The sequence below is a fragment of the Alternaria hordeiaustralica genome (genome assembly GCF_023758085.1).
Source record: "Alternaria hordeiaustralica strain BMP 2776 chromosome Unknown scaffold_6, whole genome shotgun sequence".
NCBI lineage: Eukaryota > Fungi > Ascomycota > Dothideomycetes > Pleosporales > Pleosporaceae > Alternaria > Alternaria hordeiaustralica.
This window is the reverse complement of record NW_026056778.1, coordinates 1,369,124-1,389,583: the sequence shown is the minus strand read 5'-3', so window position 1 is coordinate 1,389,583 and position 20,460 is coordinate 1,369,124. Positions and strand designations below refer to the sequence as shown.

General features: G+C 51.3%; 6 protein-coding genes across 6 annotated transcripts; 3 read left to right on the top strand and 3 right to left on the bottom strand.

The window, feature by feature from the left end:
* Positions 1 to 2,571: 2,571 nt before the first annotated feature.
* Positions 2,572 to 3,902, bottom strand: J4E84_004359 (uncharacterized protein; the record flags this gene model as incomplete). The annotated part of the gene is made up of 2 exons (XM_049386966.1): positions 2,572 to 2,608; positions 2,812 to 3,902. 2 exons carry the CDS (start codon positions 3,900 to 3,902, stop codon positions 2,572 to 2,574), a joined length of 1,128 nt encoding a protein of 375 aa, XP_049245736.1.
* A 3,785-nt stretch (positions 3,903 to 7,687) lies between these two features.
* J4E84_004358 (uncharacterized protein) lies at positions 7,688 to 9,092 on the bottom strand (the record flags this gene model as incomplete). The annotated part of the gene is made up of 3 exons (XM_049386965.1): positions 7,688 to 8,797; positions 9,054 to 9,060; positions 9,088 to 9,092. The coding sequence occupies 3 exons, from the start codon at positions 9,090 to 9,092 to the stop codon at positions 7,688 to 7,690; spliced, it is 1,122 nt and encodes a 373-aa protein (XP_049245735.1).
* Positions 9,093 to 12,030: 2,938 nt separating this feature from the next.
* Positions 12,031 to 13,107, bottom strand: J4E84_004357 (uncharacterized protein; the record flags this gene model as incomplete). Its single annotated transcript, XM_049386964.1, has 1 exon — positions 12,031 to 13,107. One exon carries the CDS (start codon positions 13,105 to 13,107, stop codon positions 12,031 to 12,033), a length of 1,077 nt encoding a protein of 358 aa, XP_049245734.1.
* A 390-nt stretch (positions 13,108 to 13,497) lies between these two features.
* On the top strand, positions 13,498 to 15,413 carry J4E84_004356 (uncharacterized protein; the record flags this gene model as incomplete). The annotated part of the gene is made up of 2 exons (XM_049386963.1): positions 13,498 to 13,878; positions 14,529 to 15,413. The coding sequence occupies 2 exons, from the start codon at positions 13,498 to 13,500 to the stop codon at positions 15,411 to 15,413; spliced, it is 1,266 nt and encodes a 421-aa protein (XP_049245733.1).
* Positions 15,414 to 16,387: 974 nt separating this feature from the next.
* Positions 16,388 to 17,587, top strand: J4E84_004355 (uncharacterized protein; the record flags this gene model as incomplete). The annotated part of the gene is made up of 1 exon (XM_049386962.1): positions 16,388 to 17,587. One exon carries the CDS (start codon positions 16,388 to 16,390, stop codon positions 17,585 to 17,587), a length of 1,200 nt encoding a protein of 399 aa, XP_049245732.1.
* A 580-nt stretch (positions 17,588 to 18,167) lies between these two features.
* On the top strand, positions 18,168 to 19,163 carry J4E84_004354 (uncharacterized protein; the record flags this gene model as incomplete). Its single annotated transcript, XM_049386961.1, has 1 exon — positions 18,168 to 19,163. One exon carries the CDS (start codon positions 18,168 to 18,170, stop codon positions 19,161 to 19,163), a length of 996 nt encoding a protein of 331 aa, XP_049245731.1.
* Positions 19,164 to 20,460: the final 1,297 nt, after the last annotated feature.

Sequence of the window (20,460 nt, the reverse complement as noted above, 5' to 3'; positions counted from 1 at the left end):
CAACACCAGTGAAGGAGTCGAAATCACAATACCCTTGGAACACGACCCAGAGCGCGCTGAAGCAGCAGCAGAAGACTTTTAGGGAGACCAACAAAGCTCAAGCGAAGGCGAACCTTGGCACAAATGAGGACATGAAGGAGGCCATTAAGAAAAAGAAAAAGAACACCATCCACAAGATCTTCCTCAGTGAAGAACAACAAAATGTGCTGAACCTGGTGACGGAGTACAAGAAGAGTGTCTTCTTCACTGGATCTGCTGGTATGTGTAGTGGATTGTTTGTAAACGCCCCTGCTGACAACGACAGGCACCGGTAAATCAGTCTTACTTCGTGAAATCATCGCTGCGCTACGACGGAAATACGCTCGCGAGCCAGATCGCGTGGCAGTGACAGCGTCAACAGGCCTAGCAGCATGCAACATCGGCGGTGTTACCCTACACAGCTTCGCAGGTATCGGACTGGGCAAGGAGCCTGTAGAGGACTTGGTCAAGAAGATTAGGCGGAACCAGAAAGCAAAGCAGCGGTGGATGCGCACGAAAGTGTTGATCATGGATGAGGTGTCGATGGTGGACGGCGACCTATTCGACAAACTGGAGTCTATTGCGCGGACGATTCGCAACAACGGCAGGCCTTTCGGTGGTATTCAGCTTGTCATCACCGGCGACTTCTTCCAATTACCCCCAGTGCCAGAGTCCGGACGGCAAGCCAAATTCGCTTTCGATGCGGGCACCTGGACTACAAGCATCGAGCATACCATTGGTCTGCACCATGTCTTCCGTCAGAAAGACCCGGTCTTTGCAAACATGCTCAACGAGATGCGAGAGGGCCGTCTGACCCAGGACTCAATCTTGAAATTCAAGCAGCTGGAACGACCACTACCAAAGGGAGACGAGAGCGTCGAAGCCACAGAACTTTTCCCCACACGCCAGGAGGTTGACCGGGCAAACACTACGCGTATGCAACAACTTCACGGTAATGTCTTCTTGTTTGAAGCCCGCGACGGAGGTACAATCACGAACAAGGAGCAGCGTGACAGGCTACTACAGAGCTGCATGGTACCAGCGCAAATACACCTCAAGAAAGGCGCTCAGGTCATGTTGGTCAAGAACATGGACGACACACTAGTGAACGGTTCGCTGGGCAAGATTACGGGATTCATGACTGAGCAGATGTTCAACGTCTATAAGGAGGATGAAGAGGCCTTCCTTGAGGGTGGACCCTCAGAGGCCGCCATCAAGACAGAGATGATGAAGAGTTCGCTCGGTGTAAACAGCAACCAGGTATACCCTGTCGTCCGATTCGCCATTGCAGACGGCACTACGCGCGATCTGCTATGCAAACGCGAAGACTGGAAGATTGAGCTACCAAACGGCGAGGTGCAAGCCTCACGTTCCCAAATCCCACTTATCCTCGCCTGGGCGCTCTCCATCCACAAAGCACAAGGTCAGACACTGGAGCGCGTACGCGTCGATCTCGGTCGTGTCTTCGAAAAGGGCCAAGCGTACGTTGCGCTCTCTCGTGCGACGAGCATGGCCGGTCTACAGATCCTGCGATTTGATCCTAGGAAAGTCATTGCACACGAGAAGGTGCGAACGTTCTACGCCGGTCTGAGTAGAGCGGAGCAAGTCGAGGGCAAGGCGAAGAGCAAGACTATTCTCGGCAAGATGCAGGCCGCGAAGAAGAGGAGTGGTGATGACTAGGAAGGGTGAATATGCCAGGTAGGATATGGTGTATATTGGGTTACGATACGATGGCATAGGTGGTGTTATTACTTCTGGTGTATCAACGGCGTTTATCAAGTGCGGGTGCTTACATGGCTAGAAAGCATGGTGCGCGCGGCTCGTAGCGACCTAATCTTCTCTCATGCGGCGTCTGGCTGGGGGCTTAGAAAGATACCAAATCACATCGCTGGTCACGGCCGAGATCAAGAACACGTATATATATCTTTTCCTGGTTTCCACCTCAATGTTCTGCATGATTATCCTCGGTATCTAAACGCCCGCGATCTTCCCAGGCTCTTGTTGCTCCAACTCCAGCCACCCCCGCTACATCACCCACCCTATCGCGGTTTGCTAGTGTTAACTCAAACACGTTTCAAGGTCTCTGCGTTCTACAAAAAAAGCTAGCTTGCAAAAGATCCACAACCCCGACGAACTAAACAGACAGGTGTGGATAGCCGAGGAAATGCCCCACACCGTCATCTTCCGTCTCCACCACCAAAAAACGACAAAAAGAACAAAAACATACAACAGCGCGTATTCCCTGGTGGTCACCCACCCAGGTACTAATGCGCCGGTATCTTGCTTAAGTACCGCTGAGCGAACGGGAAGCGCTGAGTTCAAGATCCTATGGTCGTATGTGGGAGGTTGAGCAAGTTTGGGTATCATATACTTGGGTCAAACAAGACCACCGTCTAGTGGCGGCGGTGAACACTTTCAGGCACTCAATGGACTATCAGCGACTGTGAAATACTTCACGAGGGCAATGGTCTCTCCAATGTCCGACTGTAGCGTCATTTAAGAAGTACCAACGGCTCTACCGACTTCTAGCTGTATCCTTGGAGTTATACTCTGCTATCGGAGAGAGGAGAAACACTTCTGCGGCTCCCATCTGTATCCAAGTCATCCAATGGAACATTCACATAACTCGAATTTGCCGTCGACGACGCAGCAGAATCCCCCCTTCTCTTCACACCTTTCCCAGCCATACTTCCCACAAAGCTAACTTCCTTCAGGTACTGCACAAAAGGCATCTTCTCAATACCTACATGTACAACACTATCCTCACCACCTAGATAGCTGCCGTACCCGTACCTGCAGCCCAAATCTTCGAGGTATTTCTCGCGCTCCTTGTTCGTCATGTGAGCTGTACCGCGCAGGTCCTTGACCGCAGCGCTTGAAGCAAAGAGCGCGATAATCGCAGCGAGACTGGTAGGCATGCGCGCGAGGTAGCGACCAGGACGGCGAAGGTATACGATAAGAGAAACGACAACGTAGATGCTCAGGATGCATTCCGAGATGATGAAAAGGGGAGTGACAAAGAACAGGCGTTCTTCAGGTGTTATGACGATGCCAGAGACCTGCGGCGTTGTTGTGTTGTTTGCCGGTACGAAAAGAAGCTCCCTGTTCACACCGAGCCAAATGGCAAAGAGTCGTGAGTATGCTTGGTTCATTGGCGTCTCGACGTCTGCGAATGTGGGTAGTGGCGTGTTTGGGTCTGTCAGCCGTAGCGATCCTTCGGCTCGATTGATGAAGTAGTGAATGAACTCGCTGGCAAAGGTGTCGTTATGCCATAAGGGCTGTACAGTTCGAAAGATGAACAAGTTCGATTGTGACATGAGTTCGGCCGCGCCGTTCGAGAAGTATTTGTCAAGTGCTTGAGAGCTTTGATTCTGATCAGGTGCGAGATCCCTTGCTGGCTCTGTCAAAACCCCCGTTTTGTCGACCAGTACAGTGGCATCACCGACTTGGATCTCTGGCTGGCACAGCATGAGGAAAGTGTTGTTGCTGGCAGCATCCTCGAAGCCCGGATAAGAAGTCACCGGATGCGCGTTCGGGTCTGTCAGGATTTGTCTTCGCCGGAAATCGCCCATACCAAGTGGTCCATCACAGTATTGATGCGTAGCCCGAATCCATCCAACTGCGACTGCAGACCTGCATATTGCCTTTTCTTCTTCAGTGGCGTCAAGGTCGGCCTGGAGGGTTGTCGCTATTTCTGCTCCGACTTTGCCGTCACGGCAGAGAGTTCCATTATACTGAGCATCCCAGCGGCTGCTTGATCCGTAGTTTGTGGCGAACATGTTGCCATCCGTACCATAGCATGTGGTTGTTTTTCCGCTCGTAGACGTTACTGTGACATTGAGAAGTTGTCTCCAGTCGCTCATCTTATCGGTCCATAGATGCATATGATAGTCTTGGTCGAATATGAGAGGTTTGCATCTTGGTTCTGCAGCAAAGTATTTGATACGAGCTTGATAATAGCTCTCTGTAGATAGACTGACTGGTTCGTGACCAATGAATGAAGCGTAGGTAGCCTTCTTATCTGTCCAGGCCGGTAAGGGAGTATGACGTGTCAAGTTAGACTCTGCCACCAAGAAGTGGCTCTCGCCCGTGGACCCCTGGTAAGCACCTGACATTTCAGGCCTCTGGCTTTCCAAGGTCAAAAACGGATTTCCCATAATTGGTGGACCTGACGAGCCGTTGATGTGTACAGATCTTGCTTCAAAAGGTGGCGAAAATAGTGCTGACTGAGGGAGTGACAGCGTTGCGCTGAAAAAAAGACCCGCGAATGCAGTTGCTAATAGGTTTGCTAATAGACTCATTGCACAGACTGCTGCTAACAAGTAATGACCAGCTCGAGCTGCTTTGAAGAGTGTGAGTTGGGGAGGGAGAGAACCATAACTGAGAGTTATGCTCCGGGACGCGGCTGCTCTCGGGCCTCGCATCTGCTCTATAGGCTGCAAAACACAAAAGAGTCTGTTAATCATGATCCAAAGTGGTTCGATGAGAGTGGCAATGGCTGTGGGAAGATACTGGGTAACGATGATCTGAATAATGCGATCATTCGACGGCAGAGATAATCCGAGATGGTTTCAGTAAGAACGATTTCGTTCAATCAAGTCAGGGTCATTGTATGTCATGATCTGTGCGACACCACTTACCGTGTGGCCGAGATCGAGTGAAGAGAACAGCAAGGGCTATCACCAAAGCCACAAAAAGGCTGATGAAAGGAATTCCAGTACCCAAACGGAACTCCATAGGTCTCATGGGCTCTGATAATCGTGGTTCGTCGGTTTTGAGTAAGGGCTTTTGCAGCTCCGAGCTGAGAGCTACATTTCTTATGCTGGAAAATGTGAGTTGTGTAGACTGTGAGATACTCAGAGTACTGACCCTTGATCTTTTTCGAGTTTGAATCCGCTCGCATGGAGCTTTTGATCGAAATATTGCGTTGACGCACAATCCAGATCTCCAAATTTGGCAAGCAAATCGGTATCGTCTGCCATCATTGACATGATAGAGGCCAAAGAAGCTAAAAATGAGTAAGAAGCTATGAATACGATAGGTTTAACGCTTACCAGGGTCGTCAACTAGTGCTCTTTTCTTCTGCCCCACGTACCCAATACAAATGAGAGCTATCGCTGCCATTGAGATCACGGCAAGAAACCCCTCAACCATGTACGTGAAGATAGGTTCAAGCACGACTGCTTCCATTTGCGTCCGGAACGACCCTGGCGATTTGGTACCAGTTGACGTAGAAACGTTGGGGTTGAGAATGTCAGCCATCGCACGAGCGAAGAAGAGTTGATATACAATCTCATATGCGCTTGCTAGCTTTTCCGGATCCAGTAGCTCCGGCAAACGATCTTTTGATACAGACATAACGGTTGTCATCATAGGCGAAGCTATAGATGGTGTCAGGTCTGTGTTGTACAAGATCTCGAGGTACCGAGGCAAGGTGCTCATAGGCAAAATGTCTTGTCTTGTCTGAAGCTTGCGAGTACCAGAGCCGAGTGTTTCCCCGAAGACGGTAGTGTTGAAAATCTCTGCGGAAATATTGCGCCTTGTTGCGCTGGAAAGACTAATGTTTTGAGGTTTCCCGGTTATCGCATCCACAGTTGCCTCAACATCCTGCTCATAGTATACTGGCTTACAGAATATGGCCGTAATGTTGCTGAGCGGATCCTGCTCTCTTTCTTTGTTTTGTGTGAATGTCGCAAAGAAGGTCCCATTTCCCCGAAATCGACACCACCGCTGGTTTTGGAGAGATTCTATTTCCACCAAATATGCTGCAAATAACGGAGAGAAATAGCCCATGTATGATGCAGAGAATTTCTTGAATCGAGTTGACGCCCGCGGGCCTGTGAGGTCTCCAACTACGGCGCCGTTTTGTTGTGACGAAGACACGTAACAGCCAGCAGAATTCTTGAAGCCGGCTTCGCTTGTGAAAGACCATGTCATGTTGCGTATAACGTTAGTCCCTTCAACCTGCACAAGCGCCTCTTCTGACCAGGTTTCGTTTCTTGCTCCTGCTTTTTGCGCCTTTTCGCATTCAAGACCCATACTGTACATGATAGTACGTGCTGTCCAGGAGTCACCAACACTGGGTATGAGACCTTGAGTAGTGAACGGTCGTAGCGTATAGTTGCGAGTGGTAAAGGCTGGCATTGTTTCGTTCAACTCCAAGATGCCATATACAGATTGCGCATAGCTGAAGGTCATAGCCTGCTCTTGCATTGAAGAGTGTATAAAATCATTCGATGTGTCGAAATCCTGTACAAAATCCCTGGTAATCGGCCGTGTCGAGAATATACCTGCTTGTAGTGGTACAACGCCGAACGTAGTGAGAACGATTGCCAATGAGGCCCAGAACACAAGCCAATGCCTATACAGACTTCGTCAACACCTTTTCGTTCTTTTTGAAGTGTGGTGTGGGACTCACCTCCTTTTAGCTGCTATTATAGGTACAATCGGGATGTAGTCGAAAGGATAGTGCAATAGAATGGAGTTTGCCGCTGACGCTCCACATGGCCGTGCCATGTGCCGATAGGGCTCATAACGCTTAGCATCGTGGTCGATCCAGATAACAAGGATGCTGAAAGTTACAGCAATAATCGTTGGCAGATAGAGGTACCAGAATGAGCGATGTAACGGAAGTGAGTTCACCGTTGTGGCGAAAATCACCCCACCTTGCGTCTGGCTTCTCCGAAGATAGTATTGTAGAACAGCAATAAAGGTCCAGCAGAGTAGTGCAGTTATGGCGAGGGTCCACCATCGTAGCGCGGGAGGGTACCAGCTTTGACGGGATTGTGTGCCGTCCTTTCGTTTTGGGACTAGCGTCGACGGGCGGAATCTGAGCGCTTCGAATCGTACCATTTCTTTGGTGACAAAACCTGCCCACTACAACGGCGTGCGTTAGAGAACTTCGCCTTTTTTTCTCAGCCTGGATATCTTTGAGATGACTGCGGAGTGCTAGTAGTGGTGCTGTCGAAGTGTAACTTCTGGCCCCCATGCGCGGGTGGAATTGACGATCGATGGTGATAGTTTGACGAGGCGGTAGCCGTTGTCTTATGTGAAAGTCGTCAGCGCATTTGAGACGGGTGGCCTTGCGCACCAACTGGTGATACCACGACCAAGGCGATGTGCTGACTGGTAACATCCTATGGGGCGCAGCCGCAAGCAAGCGCTGTGGGGCGGTCAACTCGGTCATTGGTTATTGGACTATGGCCCTGCAGCTTTCAGGCCCTCCACCTCTGTTATTAGAGCGGGCTGTGACTTCAATTCGCCACAAAGAAATCATCTGTGATACGCATGGTCGCGCGTACAGCACACGGTGTTTTTGCGCAACATAATGTTAGCGGCGGCAGATCTAGGGTCCAGCAAAGTGCACGCCTTCTACGCCTACATACAGGAGCTAAGTGAAGCCCTCATCTGACGTGCAGTCGTTCAATGAGAAGAGTGCAGCGCCAACCAGATGTTGACTACCAGTGATGAGTGTCTGCATACCACCAACCGTGCCTATTTCCCTCGCCAACTCCAGAGCTCTTTGCACACTTGGTTCGTAGAGGATTTGTGAGTTTTGGTGGATGCGCTGCCAAATTTCACTGAATGCTCCTCGTGAAGCGTCCAGATCTTCTAGATTTGGAGTTACAGCTACAACACAGTCAGTAGGCGAGGTTTCGTACGACCAGAGTTAGGGAGCTTCACCTCTTGTAGAGTCGAAGTCTTGCTTTGGATCGTACGAAGTGAAAATGACATGGTCGATGCGAACAGGGCTGAGGGTAGTGGCTAGTTGTTCGAGCACAACTCTAGCATCTCTCTGCTTCGATACCTGGCCGAAGATCAAGACCCGTACGGAAGATGCGCTGTGACTGTTAATGGTAAGGCGGCAGAGTCTTGTATGGTTGAAGTACCTCTCTCCCTGCGAGCTCTCGATGAACCATTCCGCGGCTTTGCTAACGCTTATCTCATTGTGCGCACTATCAAGGAACCAGCTGAAGCCCCCTTCGACAATGGTTTGGAAGCGCCCCGGCCAGGAGAACTGGCTGATGCCCTGCAAAACATCCCAAGATGATGGTTGCGGAATGTCTTTTGAAGTGTCTTTTGTAGCTCTATCTTCAAGGAAGTAACGAACGGCAGCAATCGCAACGGAACAGTTCATGCGCTGCACATCTGGCTTCAGCTGCGGTGCGTCTGCTGGAAGATCTGGATCGTTCTCCACGAATTGGAAGCGAACGCCTTTCTCCGCCGCGCGACATCGAAGAACCTCAGCAGCGGAGGCATCCTGAGGAGACGAGAGTGCATGAGCACCGTGCTTGAAGATTCCCGACTTATGCCAGGCGATGTTCTCGATAGTGGGCCCTAACTGCTGGACGTGATCCATGCCAAGTGCAGTGATGACGGTTGCGACAGGATGCTCTATCACGTTGGTAGCATCGTATTCCCCTCCGTGATGAGTCTCATATATAGCCACATGTACACCTTCCTTAATGAATGCGTGGAATGATACCAGCGCGAAGAGCTGGAGATAACGAGGCAGTCTTTCCGGATCGTTTGACAGAGCATCCCACACTTCGAAGAAGTATCTCGCGAAGAGATCTCTGGCGATGGGCTGAAAATCGATGCGTATCCTTTCTTCAGGATAGATGAGATGGGGTGAAGTATATAGGCCTGTCTTAAGCGGCCATTCGGTACTTCCCCCGTAAGCGCGGAGAAAAGACTCAATGAATGCGCATGTACTACCTTTGCCCTTGGTTCCGGTGACGTGGATGATGTTCAGTTTATCGATATCGATAGTCTCTCTCTATCAGTGGAGTTCAGCGAAGACACAAGGAGGCGTACCGAGTGACCGATTTGGTGCAGCCATTCTTTCATTCCGGCTACACTGGGTGTGCCCTTCAGGTTTGGCTTTCCTTGCGCATCAGGAACAGAACCATAAGTCGGTGGAGTGCTTGATGGGCTTGTAGTAGGCCTCGCGAGGCGTCGTCGACTGTTAAGGATGTTGATAGCACTCTGAGCTGCGTTAGCGCGGCGGATGATAGTAGAAAAGCTTTACTTACCTTGTAGCTTCGAATTTTATCAAGAGGTCGCGACGGCATGGATTCGTTCATTGCCAGTGTAGCTTGTCGTAAGGAGTATGATCGTGGATAGCTTCATAAGCTCTACATTGAATTCTTCCTTTTGGATCGGGGCTGAAATCGTTTTTGTAGTTGAATGTGCGAAATCTGCGACTGGATTGTCTTCTATGGGCGATCGTATGGGTCACAGCGACAAACTGTTCCCTCCGCGACCTGAGCGCGATGACAAACGCGGTCATTACAGTCATCACCATCGCTATCCACATCGCCGAAGTGTAATAAAACGAAGCTCTTTAGTGGTTATCGTTACTGCTTCGGCTGTGTAACTTTGTTTAGGAAAGTAGCTATGCCCCTGGGTAGTGAGGTAGTAGAACTTTTCACTAACAGAATCGCTTTGTCATCCCTAAAGCGTGTCACAACATCTCGTGTTACCAAACGCTTCGGTAGACTGTGCCGTATTACGTTGCTTTCGGCTACTACCGATGGTGACACAGATCATTGCTACACACGGTGACGCTACGTAAGCGAGCAGTGGATAAATGCAACGAGCAGACTGAGTTTAAGTAGAGATACTACTCTCTGCATCGCGATCGAACCACCTTCTCATCCTAACTCGCTTTTTGAATGTGTTGTTTGTGTATTGGGGACTGCGCACTGGCGGTAGGGAAGGCACACAGTGTCTTCTTAGCACGGTAGCGTGCGGGTCATGAGCATCAGCCAGTAGACGCTGAAATGGAACGAGCTGTTTGATGTAGCTGTGTTGACAACAACTCTTTTTTTTCGAATTTTGCGACCAATAAATAGAGGGCGGCTGCTTATCTACTATTTTGAAACAACATTCTGGCTACAACAACACCTTTGGAATCACAAAAAAAGATCGTTTGATGTAGCTGCATTTGTAAGAGCTTAGAGATATCCATCTTCTTCATCGTCCGTGAGATTGCTCACCTGTGTTCTGACTTGTACTATGACGCCTTGATTCGAGGCGGCATTGATAAATATGGGAAACCAGTCCATAAACCCTCTCCCCTATAATCACCCCTTATCTTGTGATATGAGAGATATTTCTTGATCAGAGCCGCTGTCTCGTGATCTTTGGCAGTGATCGTGAATTCCAAACATATTGTATTTTCTTTCAACGTCCACCTGCAGGGGTGTGAGCAGTAGACATGGTTGGCCGTTACACCCACTGCGCAGTCTCCCTTATCATAGTAATACCTGAGGTCGGCATAGGGGACGTATGCAGTTTCTTTGGAATGAATGTCCTCGAAAACAATCGCTGGGCGATAAAACTTGAGAGTTGCGTGCATGGTTTCCCTTCCCTTCCATGCGAGGATCCTGATCGTTACATCAGGAATGATGCATACGTCGCCCCCCTTAGTATATATGGGTGGGTACGGTTGAAGTTTCGGCGTTTCAACATTCGGATCGGGGTCCATTCCTATCGTCGGACCCTTGAGCACGTACCCAATAAAATAGCCAATCCCGTCGTCTAAGAACTCTAGTATCATGCTATTGACACCATCCACAAGCTCAGTGTTGTTGAACAACCAGCCGTGTATTTCAACTGTGTTGGAATCGCGTGCATGTGCGTGCGCGACGTTCTCGTACCGGATGGAGATGACGTTGTTGCCACCCTTTTCTCGACGAAAGAAGATCTCCCTCTCCCCAAACTCAAACCTTCCAAACGCCCATCTGTCGAAGTCAAAGAGGGACGAGTAGAACAAAGAGCCGTGCAGCCCGTTGCGGCCACCGCTTAGAATCGATGCGGTTCGTAGTTTGTGTTCAATGCCTGGAACATCTGCCGCTCCAAGACTTAGCAGGCCACTAACTTCATTCAAGCCGAGATCACCCAAACCAGTCTTTCGGTTCACATATACGTCCATCTCTTCATGCTCATCGAAAGGCTGTATATATTCAGAGTAGATTGTGAACAAACACTCGCCGTGATGATCCACATTGCCACTGTCGTGCGTTATAACATACGCCCAGTGGCCCTTCATGTCTACTAGGTTAGCTCCACCACGCTTTTCTATGGCTGTCTTGAGATCTTTGAGCGTTATGATACGACCCTGGCTATACCACCACAACTTGCTCACGTCTTTCCAGCCCTTTGCACGGTAAAAGCTTACCAACGCATCGAAATAATCATGGGGACCCTCTGGAATGTAAGGGCGTGAGAGACTAGCAGCCATGCGTGAATGGCTTCTTTTGTAGTGTTGGATTCGATCATGCTCAGTATGAGAGTACTTCCTGCAGCCGAGCTTTCTGCAGAGAAAGACCTTTGGGCCGGCGTGTGCCCATTCACGATGCCAGGCAAGTCGAAGTTTGGGGTCTTGCATTCTTGAAACCCAGTCGCATCCATCGATTCCACATGGGATCCCTGGTTCATCTCGCGAGCCAGTTGATGAAGAAGTGATGGAAGAGGGTTTTTGAGGTTCTGCTTTGGGCTTACTACCACCTTCGTGGCGCCGTCTTGCATCGCTGTCCTCATCAGACAGCGAGTCTGGTGAGCTACCAGCTTCGGCTTCGCTGGATAGAGAACGCAAGTCACTTTGTCCTTTGTCTGCCTCGTCGCCATCCTCGTTCACACGAGAGGGCAATGCGAACAACGCCAACTCTTCGAGATGTTTGCCAAGGTGACGTCGCAGAAGCGGAAACGACAAGACGTGATGATGGCAAAGTGGGCACCCCACTTTTTCATTCTCACTTGTACAGTGCTGCCTTTCGCAAGTCCGCATGAGATCCTCGATACGTTCTGAGTTCGTGAACTCTGGGTGGTGCTGCGAAAGATGCACACGGAACTCTGACTGCAGTTGGAAAGGCTGGTCGCAACCGTCGAGGCATTTCCACCACTTTCTGTGGGCCTGCAATTCGTGGTGAAACCATTCGTATCTTGACTCATACATCCGATCAGCCGTCTCGCAACGTTCGTTAGTACAAATCTATTCACTTTTAGTTAGAGCGTATTTGAGTCATATTGATCACTTACGTAAGGTTGTAGATCACGGTAAACATGTTTGCGCCAGGCGAATTCATGCTGGGCCGACGTGAATCGGAAGCAGAGCGGGCATTCGAAAGGGTCGCCATGCTCACCGAGTTTTGGAATGCGCGGTGGACGCAGTCTAGTAGACTCTGACCCAGAAGACGCGTAACTGGTTTGAGAAAGGGTCTCTTCGTAGTAGGCTTCATCCATAAGCTCTGTTACGGATATGGTGGCCTTGAGAGCCGAGGGTAGTGAAGATGCGACAGTACTCGCAATCCTTTCGGAGAAATCTGTCGTCGTTTCTGGCTTCTGCTGCGGTGTGTCCATGATCTCGGACTGCGGCACTTCTACCAGGGCATTGTTTACTGCTACCAAATCCGCAGCTGGCTCTAGTCCCTGCGCAAGTCTTTGCCGATGCTCTTCACGGTAGTTGAGATATTGCCGTCGACGCGAGATGGCCTTGCCCAAACGAGCTACTAGGTATTCTTCGGCGTTGGGAAATTTAGCTCGTACATGCTGCATATCGAAGTGTTCGAAATGAGAGACTCTGAAGTGGGCAGACTCCTTGAACTGGTCGTGAGGTGCAGGATTTCGGATCGCCATTGATAGTCGCATGAGGCAAGTGTTGATCTCGGATAGGCTGAATGCGTGCTGCTCTAATTCTGTGGCATCCCGTTTGTCTGAATCCTCAGACACATCCGAATCAGAGTCAGAAAGGTCTTCCCATGGAGTTATTTCACCAGTGATAATTGCGTTGGCCTTCCCCAGACTGGATGTCATGCCTTTTAGCAGCTCGATGACCTGGTCATGTATGTGCGAAGCTTCGCGAAGCTTGTAATCGAGTGAGCCTTTGCCGAATCTGTGCGCGCCGACATTGCCGCACCAGATCTTGAAGCGACCCAACTCATCATCGAAACGGCCGGGTAGTATCTTCTGCCTGATACGTGACTCGGCCTTCTCGAGACTGTCGCAGACTTTCTGGAAATAGATGAAGCATTCTCGAACGTGGGTTGCAACCAGGACAGGGTCAGCGAAACTTCTGAACACCATATTCTGTAGCGCGGTATCTTTCGAACGAGTTGATAGTACGGTACGACTTCGCAGATAGGTTGGAAGGTGGCGGGATGCCAGGAAATAAAGTGAACAGCAGGATTGGGACTTCCTTGATGCTAACGGGAGATAATTCCCTATATAGCCTATACAACTCATCAGATCATCAGATCATCAGGCAGTGCAACTACGTACTCATGTAGGGAGTAGATGCGGGGCAAGCGGGGTTGTACTACGCCGCACACGTGCATCCAAGTACGTCGATGAATTGTATCCGCTCCTTCCTGTCTGAGACCCGCTGGATCACCATCCAGAACCACACTTCAGACACAGAACGATTCGAATACATCAGCCTATCTCCAGTGGCAAGTCCATCGAAAATAGTTCGCGATGTCGGGTCTCGAAATCGCAGGTGCCGTCCTAGGATCGATACCGCTCGTTATCTCAGCCATCGAACATTATGCCAACGGCATCAGCACCGCGAGGAGATATCTGAAATATCAGACCGAGATGGAGGACCTATTGAGGAAGATTAGAACAGAGCAGAAGCTATTCAAGAATACTATAGAGACATTGTTGAATGGCATCGCCAGCGACGAGCGGATGAGTGACATTGTTGCGGGTGGCAACTTTTGGCAAGAACCAGATATCGAGCTGAAGCTGAAAGATAGATTGCGCGATGCGTATGACATCTATCTTGATAACGTGTGCGGCATGGAAGCGTCGTTGCAAAGGTTCAGAGAGAAATTAGCGTTGGACCAGGCTGGCAAGGTACGTCATCAGAGCTTTTGCCTCATCGCTGGCTCTCGGTCCACCGAAAGCTGTCCGTGCGCCATCACCAACTGTTTTTCGCGTTTCCCAATCGACCGAGAGGTTGGGCAGCATCGTCGCTTGCTCCCATCGGTAACGACAGGAATGGAGCAAGAACGCTCATAATAGCTATGACCGGTGATTGCTGACAATCGTCCCAGCCACAATTCTCGGATCCAAGCCGATTCAAAGAGAATATCAGGAGACTAAAGTTCAGTGTCAAGAGAGCGGATTACGCTGAACAAGTCAATGCTCTTTGTTATTACAATCAAGCGTTGATGCAACTTACAACTCAGTCTATCAGCCTCGAGAATTCAAGAAGCGCGATCAAACATCATCGATGCCCGAACTTCAACATCTTGCAAAGCTTAACACGGGCGTTGTACGAGACACTACAGTCAGGTCTGCGATGCGCATGTGACAATCATGCTGTCAAATTGCGGCTCGAGAAGAGAAAGCGAAGAGTTAGCAAGATCGAAGACATACAGGAAGCATCATTCCGCGTCATCTTTACGGGCGCTCATCACGATATCTCCCGACGTTCAGACCACGGAAACCCTTGGAGATGGGCCGAGGCAAACATCTCACGCTTGCCAAATGACCCTCCACAGATGACAGAACCGACTCAAATCGCACTCAAATCTCCCAAGCAAGTTCGGTTTGTGCAACCTCGAAACGAGTGTAGCAGTAGCGATATCACTCTTGTAGAACGATCGAGTGCACCCATCATCAAATCCATGCCAATACAGATTGGGGATCTATGCACAGCAATTGCAGCTCTGCCTACGCCGCAACCGATTGCATGCATCGGTTACTTGACGGACAATTCTAACCGCCAATATGGAATTTACCCACTGGACTCAGCGAATGACTCCGAGAAATCAAGTCCCACGGTGTACTCCTTACGTCAAATACTCACCGAGTACAAGAGCAACAACTGGCGCCTGAGACTGTCCGATAAGCTACAAGTCGCTCTGGACTTAGCTTTCAGCGTGCTTCAGCTCTACAAGACACCATGGCTGGACGAGCAGTGGAGTGACAGCGACGTTTACTTTGTGCGGCATCCTGATGCACCGGCGGCCAGTTTGTACGAGCATCCTTTTGTCTATCGCAAGATCTCAGCGTCCAAAATCGACCAAGCTAGCGACAACATCGGCCGACCGGCAGCGTATAGGGTCATCCGCAACCAGACGCTGTTCACTCTAGGCATACTGCTGATTGAGCTTTGCTTTGAGAAATCAATCGAAGATCTCCAATTGCCATGCGATCTGGATTGTTCAAACACACCAGGTGTGGCGTGGTGTACTGCGCAAAGACTGCTCGACGAGAAGAAGTTGGAATTCAAGATAGGTCCAGGCTACCAAGACATAGTCCGTCGTTGTATATGGTGTGATTTTGACCAAGGGAAATCCAATTTGGACGACCGGGACCTACAACGAGCAGTTTTCGAGAAGGTTGTGGTGCCACTAGAGGAGATTCTGCAAGTTCTAGGTTGAAGCTGGAGGGCGTTCAGAATTTGGACTGACATACTCGCCCTTCCATCTGCATAGTAAGACAGCTTTGGATATCCGCGGAAAGGCAGCTTATCGGTAGTATCGGAATCGCGCATCCATTATCGATAATCAAATACCCCTGTGCAGCATAGACAATGGTGGTGAAGTTAATGCAAGCAATACACGGGCGTGGGCGAGAGATTATGTGGGGAAGAGGCATAAATAACCACGCCGTCGTGGATTAAAGCCTGAGGCACCCACATTTAGCAGCGAGGTCCCAATTCGGCCCCGGGTAGCGTCTTAATTTGCGAGAGCCGGCCGTGATTGGAGTGTGCCTGTCGTCTTGGGCGGTGGAGACGTTGCGCTAGTCAGCTGCAGGCAATTTCAGGGTCCGTTAGAGTCCTGTCCGGCGCTGATCAGGGAACATGGCGGCTGGAGAGAGGTGTGGCGAGCGACGGTGCGGGGCGTGGTGATGACAGTTTAATGTGTAGGGAGTGTCAATGGGGCGGCTGTGTAGCAAACAGAGGACATTGTATTGTTTGCATGGCAGGGTGGCGGCATTGTTGGGAGCCCTTGCCTATGGAGGCGGTCGCGACTGCCCCAGATCGATAGCGGCAATCTCGGCGGCAGGTACCAACACCAACGTCGCGGCCCCTCCCTCCTCAGTCGTCGCAGGGCAGCAACATCGTGACCGTCCTCGTGCACTGCTCTGACTCTCCGGGCTCCAACAGAGTCGTCCTCGCACACTATCCGTCGCTCTTATTTGTCGCTGCACACCTTGGCCGCCGCCAGCCAGTCAGCGCGCGCTCAAAGTCAGTTTCCGGCGGCTGAAACGCTGCAAGGTCCAGCGTGCGTCCACCGCCCAGAGCAACACGGGCACCACGCTATTCCCCTGCGCTCCCTAGCTCCACCTCGGCCTCTCCAGTCCATACTCTCTAGGCGTGAGCGCAGACTATGTATACTCGCTGCCCGCCGCCATGACTGCCTCAAATCTCTCGCCGCCGCTGAGTGTGAATGAGGATCTGCAGCACGACGATCTTGTCCAACGCCTGAAGTCCATGCCCACCACGAGCGCCCATACAGGCCCGATACCTCTCAAGAGCCCGAAGAAGGCACCGGCTCCTACAAAGCCCGCTGCAGAAGACGCATCCTGCTCACGCTCCAGCCCGCCCTCTGCCGCCGCCATGGGAGAAAGCAACACGCTCGCCCGCCAGCTCAGCAACGCGTCCGACGACAGCATGACCTCGCGCCGGCCCTCTACACCGCGCTCCCAGACAGACCCCCAGCCTGACACCCTCACGTCTCTGGCAGCCCTCACCACCCGGCCACGGAACCGCTCGCCCTACTCGCGCTCTCACCTCCGCTCTCAGAGCGGGTCTGCGTTGCCGAATGCGCCGCCTATGACACGGGCCCATTCGCTGCCTACAGTCATGCAGCCCTCTGGCAATCTGATGCTCTCGCCTGCCCCGATGCCGCTCGCCCGCCCGGCTTCTCCTCTGCGCTCCCCCAAGCGGACCCGCAGCCCACGGGCACTGGAGCCACGCCCGCACTCAGTAGGAACCATGGAGCGGTACGGCTCGGGTATCCGTCCAGCCTCCATCGGCTCTTTTGAGGGCGTACCGAGCGTGTGCGACATATCAGAGGACGCCGAACTGGAACTCACGCCGCGCGTTGGCACCACCGTGTCGAGCCTCCACAGCAGCACAGGCTCGCTCTCCCGGCGACGCCGACCAGCTTCACCGCTCTACCAGGTCACTGTACCCTTTGGCGCACCACCCACGAGCACCCCCTCTGTCAGCACGCCCACCTCCACTGCCTCCTCACCGCTCCTCGCACCTTCCAGGTTCAACGAGAACTACCCCATGTCCCATGCCTCTTCGTCCGTGCCATCCACCCCGACCTCGATGCGCTCCCGCAGCCCTTCCATCTCGTCTCTCGAGACCATCGAAGACAGCCCAGACGCAGAAGAAGAAGCCATAGAGGCTGATCGCCTACGGCGGCTCAAGGCTGCGGCGGACCGTGAGGACGGCGGAGATGCCAGGAGGTCCAGCCTAGACGTGCCCGAAAGCCGTGGGCGCAGTCTCGGCTTCGGCAAGCGCGACTCACGGAAGAGATGGAGTGTCTGCGGAGCTGAACGACGCGTCGACCTAGACCTGGACACTATATGGGAGGACTGAATAAACGACACATGAGTACTTCCCTTCTAGTACTTTCAGCGTCATTGCATTTTCAAGTATGCGACTTTGAGCGTACGGAGTTTTGGGGTTTGATTTCGGCGTACGGTTGGTCCTGCACATTTTCCTTCTCACATTATGATCGTCATCCAACACGGCTTGGACCAATGCCCGGGATGGAACGAAGATGCACCTCTCTTTCACGCATATGGTATGATACATTTCAACGACACGACACATGGTCGCAGCATGATACCCTCTTCAGGAACTCTAGTTTTGCGCAACAGCACTGAGGCTATCCTATAGTATGACTGCATTTAGTAACCTGCAATACAATACCGATTTGATCCAGACAGTTCTGTTTACTCATCTGTTGACCTTTCCCCTAGTGTCTAGTTTTGCCAACTACTGCCGCTTTGGGTAGTCGGAACAGTCGGCCAATGACATCACACTAGCAGCTGAAGCTGAAGCTTCCTAGTGGGGTTGAACGCGACTGCCCCTCGACGCGAACAACGTATTTATATCAGGTCAGCTCCTTCTCAAAACGAATACCCAAATCACTCATCAAACAAACACCGCCAACATGATCAATCTCGGAATCATCGGAACCAATTGGATCACCCACTCCTTCGTGGAGGCGGCACACGCAACAGGCAAATACAACCTCTCCGCCGTCTTCTCGCGCAAAGAAGAGACCGCGAAAGAATTCGCATCCAAATACTCCGACAAGCAAATCACCACATTCACCGACCTGAATGCATTTGCCCAATATAAGATCGACACGGTCTACATCGCCAGCCCCAACATCCTGCACTACGAGCAAGCCAAGCAGCTCCTCAACGCCGGCAAGAATGTCATCCTCGAGAAGCCATCCTGCAGTACCGTCGCCGAACTCGACGAGCTCTTCGCACTAGCGACGTCGAAGAAGGTCGTCCTAGTCGAAGCCTTCCGCCACATCCAAGAAGCAAACTTCAAGCTGCTGAAATCCAAGATCTCAGACCTAGGTCCGCTCTACGGCGCATCCATAACCTTTGCGCAGTACAGCAGTCGCTACGAAAAGGTGCTTCAAGGCGAAGTCCCCAACATCTTCAACCTAGAGATGGGCGGTGGCGCGCTTGTAGACTTGGGCGTATACTGTGTCGCAGCCGCCATCGACCTCTTCGGCGCACCCACCTCATCACAATACTTCCCCGTGAAGATCGCCACAGGTGCTGACGGCGGCGGCCGCCTCATCCTCGCATACCCCACTTTCACAGTCCATCTCTGCCATAGCAAGATCTACAACTCCGACGCCCCAAGTGAGATCTACGGGGAGAAGGGCACGCTGATTGTACCCACTATTACGGATATCAACAAGATTACCTTCTGGGACCCGAAGAAGAAGACGAGGGAGGATGTGTCAGGTGTGAAGGAACCTGAGAAGTTGAACTTGGTGGAGGAGGCGAGGGAGTTTGCGAGGTGTATCGAGGAGGGCGATCGTGAGGCGTTGGCGAAGTTGGAGCAGCATAGTAGAGATACGTTGGCGGTTATGGAGAAGGTGAGGCATGATAACGGGCTAGTGTTCCCAGGTGGAAAGTAGCGTTTCCTGCCAAGGTTAGATGGCAGGTGGTATGGGGGACAAGACGGGAATAGCATCATGTGCACTGTCACAACTGAACGTTCTTCTCTACTTCGTACACAGGATGTCTGCTTCCATCAGTGAACAGGAGAAAGTAAGACGGAGTCGAAGCATCTGATGTAGCAAGATGGAAAGGGAATAGCATTATCCACATCTTACTATCCGAATGTTTCTTCTTCCATTGCTTTAGAGGTTGCATGCTTCCAGCACCGTCTATCAATCTCTATCAATATGGGAAATTAAGTCGAGGTCAGGGCACTTGGTGTGTTAGCTCCACTGTGAGTAGCAGTATCTGCATAAGCGCGCTGAAGCGTTCCTTCGGTATGGCAGATGATCGACATGGGAATCTCAAGATCCCCATGTGATCACTTTGACCATTCCTTCTTCTCGTCCCTGCTTAGACTGTATGTTTCTACCGGTGAACATGAAAGTAAGACGAAGTCAAAACAGTTAGCATAGTAAGCTGAAATAGGAATAGTGCCATCTGCATGCGCTTCCTCGGGTTTGCTTCTTTGGCTGGGCGGGGTAGGAGCGGTGGGGGAGGTGACGTTTCTCGTCCTTCGTTAGTAGACCACTGCCTGGTCCTGCCGATGGACATGCCGCTATCGGCATGATGATTGAAACGGGAATAGTAACTTTCCCATGTGATCATTTGGAGCATTTATCTTCCCCTTCATGCTCCAATCGATGAACATGGGAAGCAAGACGAAGCTGGGGTAGTTGGAGTAGTAGTTGGAGTAGTAGATGAAACAGGATTAGCAGCATCCGCATGTGACCATCTGAACGTTCCTTCTTCCCTTCCTTCGTTCCTAGATCGCTCACTCCCATCGGTGAAGACGGAAAATAACAGCTAGCTAGAAGAATTGCCATACCCTCCAAAATGGGAAATACCAACTAACATCCACATGTGATCACTCCAACATTCCTTCTTCCCTTCCCTTTTAGGCTACATACCCAGGTGTCCATGATACACGAAATGGGAATAGCCAATCTACCGCATGTGATCAATTCTCTCATTCCTTCTTTCTCCCCCAGCTTCCTTCGTGTATAGGCTGCATGCTTCCGTCGGTTAATATTGCTCCAGCTGGATAGCCGTAGTATACCGAGATACACGTCCCGGTCCGTTGGAGGGTGTAAGCCATGCTGATCTTCGGCATCGGTGAGCTGGGGGTAGGGGTGGGGCGAGGCTGCATGACATACTGGAGTAGACCATCGCGCATGTGGCATGTGCGCTTGGGGATCTGACAGGGTAGGGGTG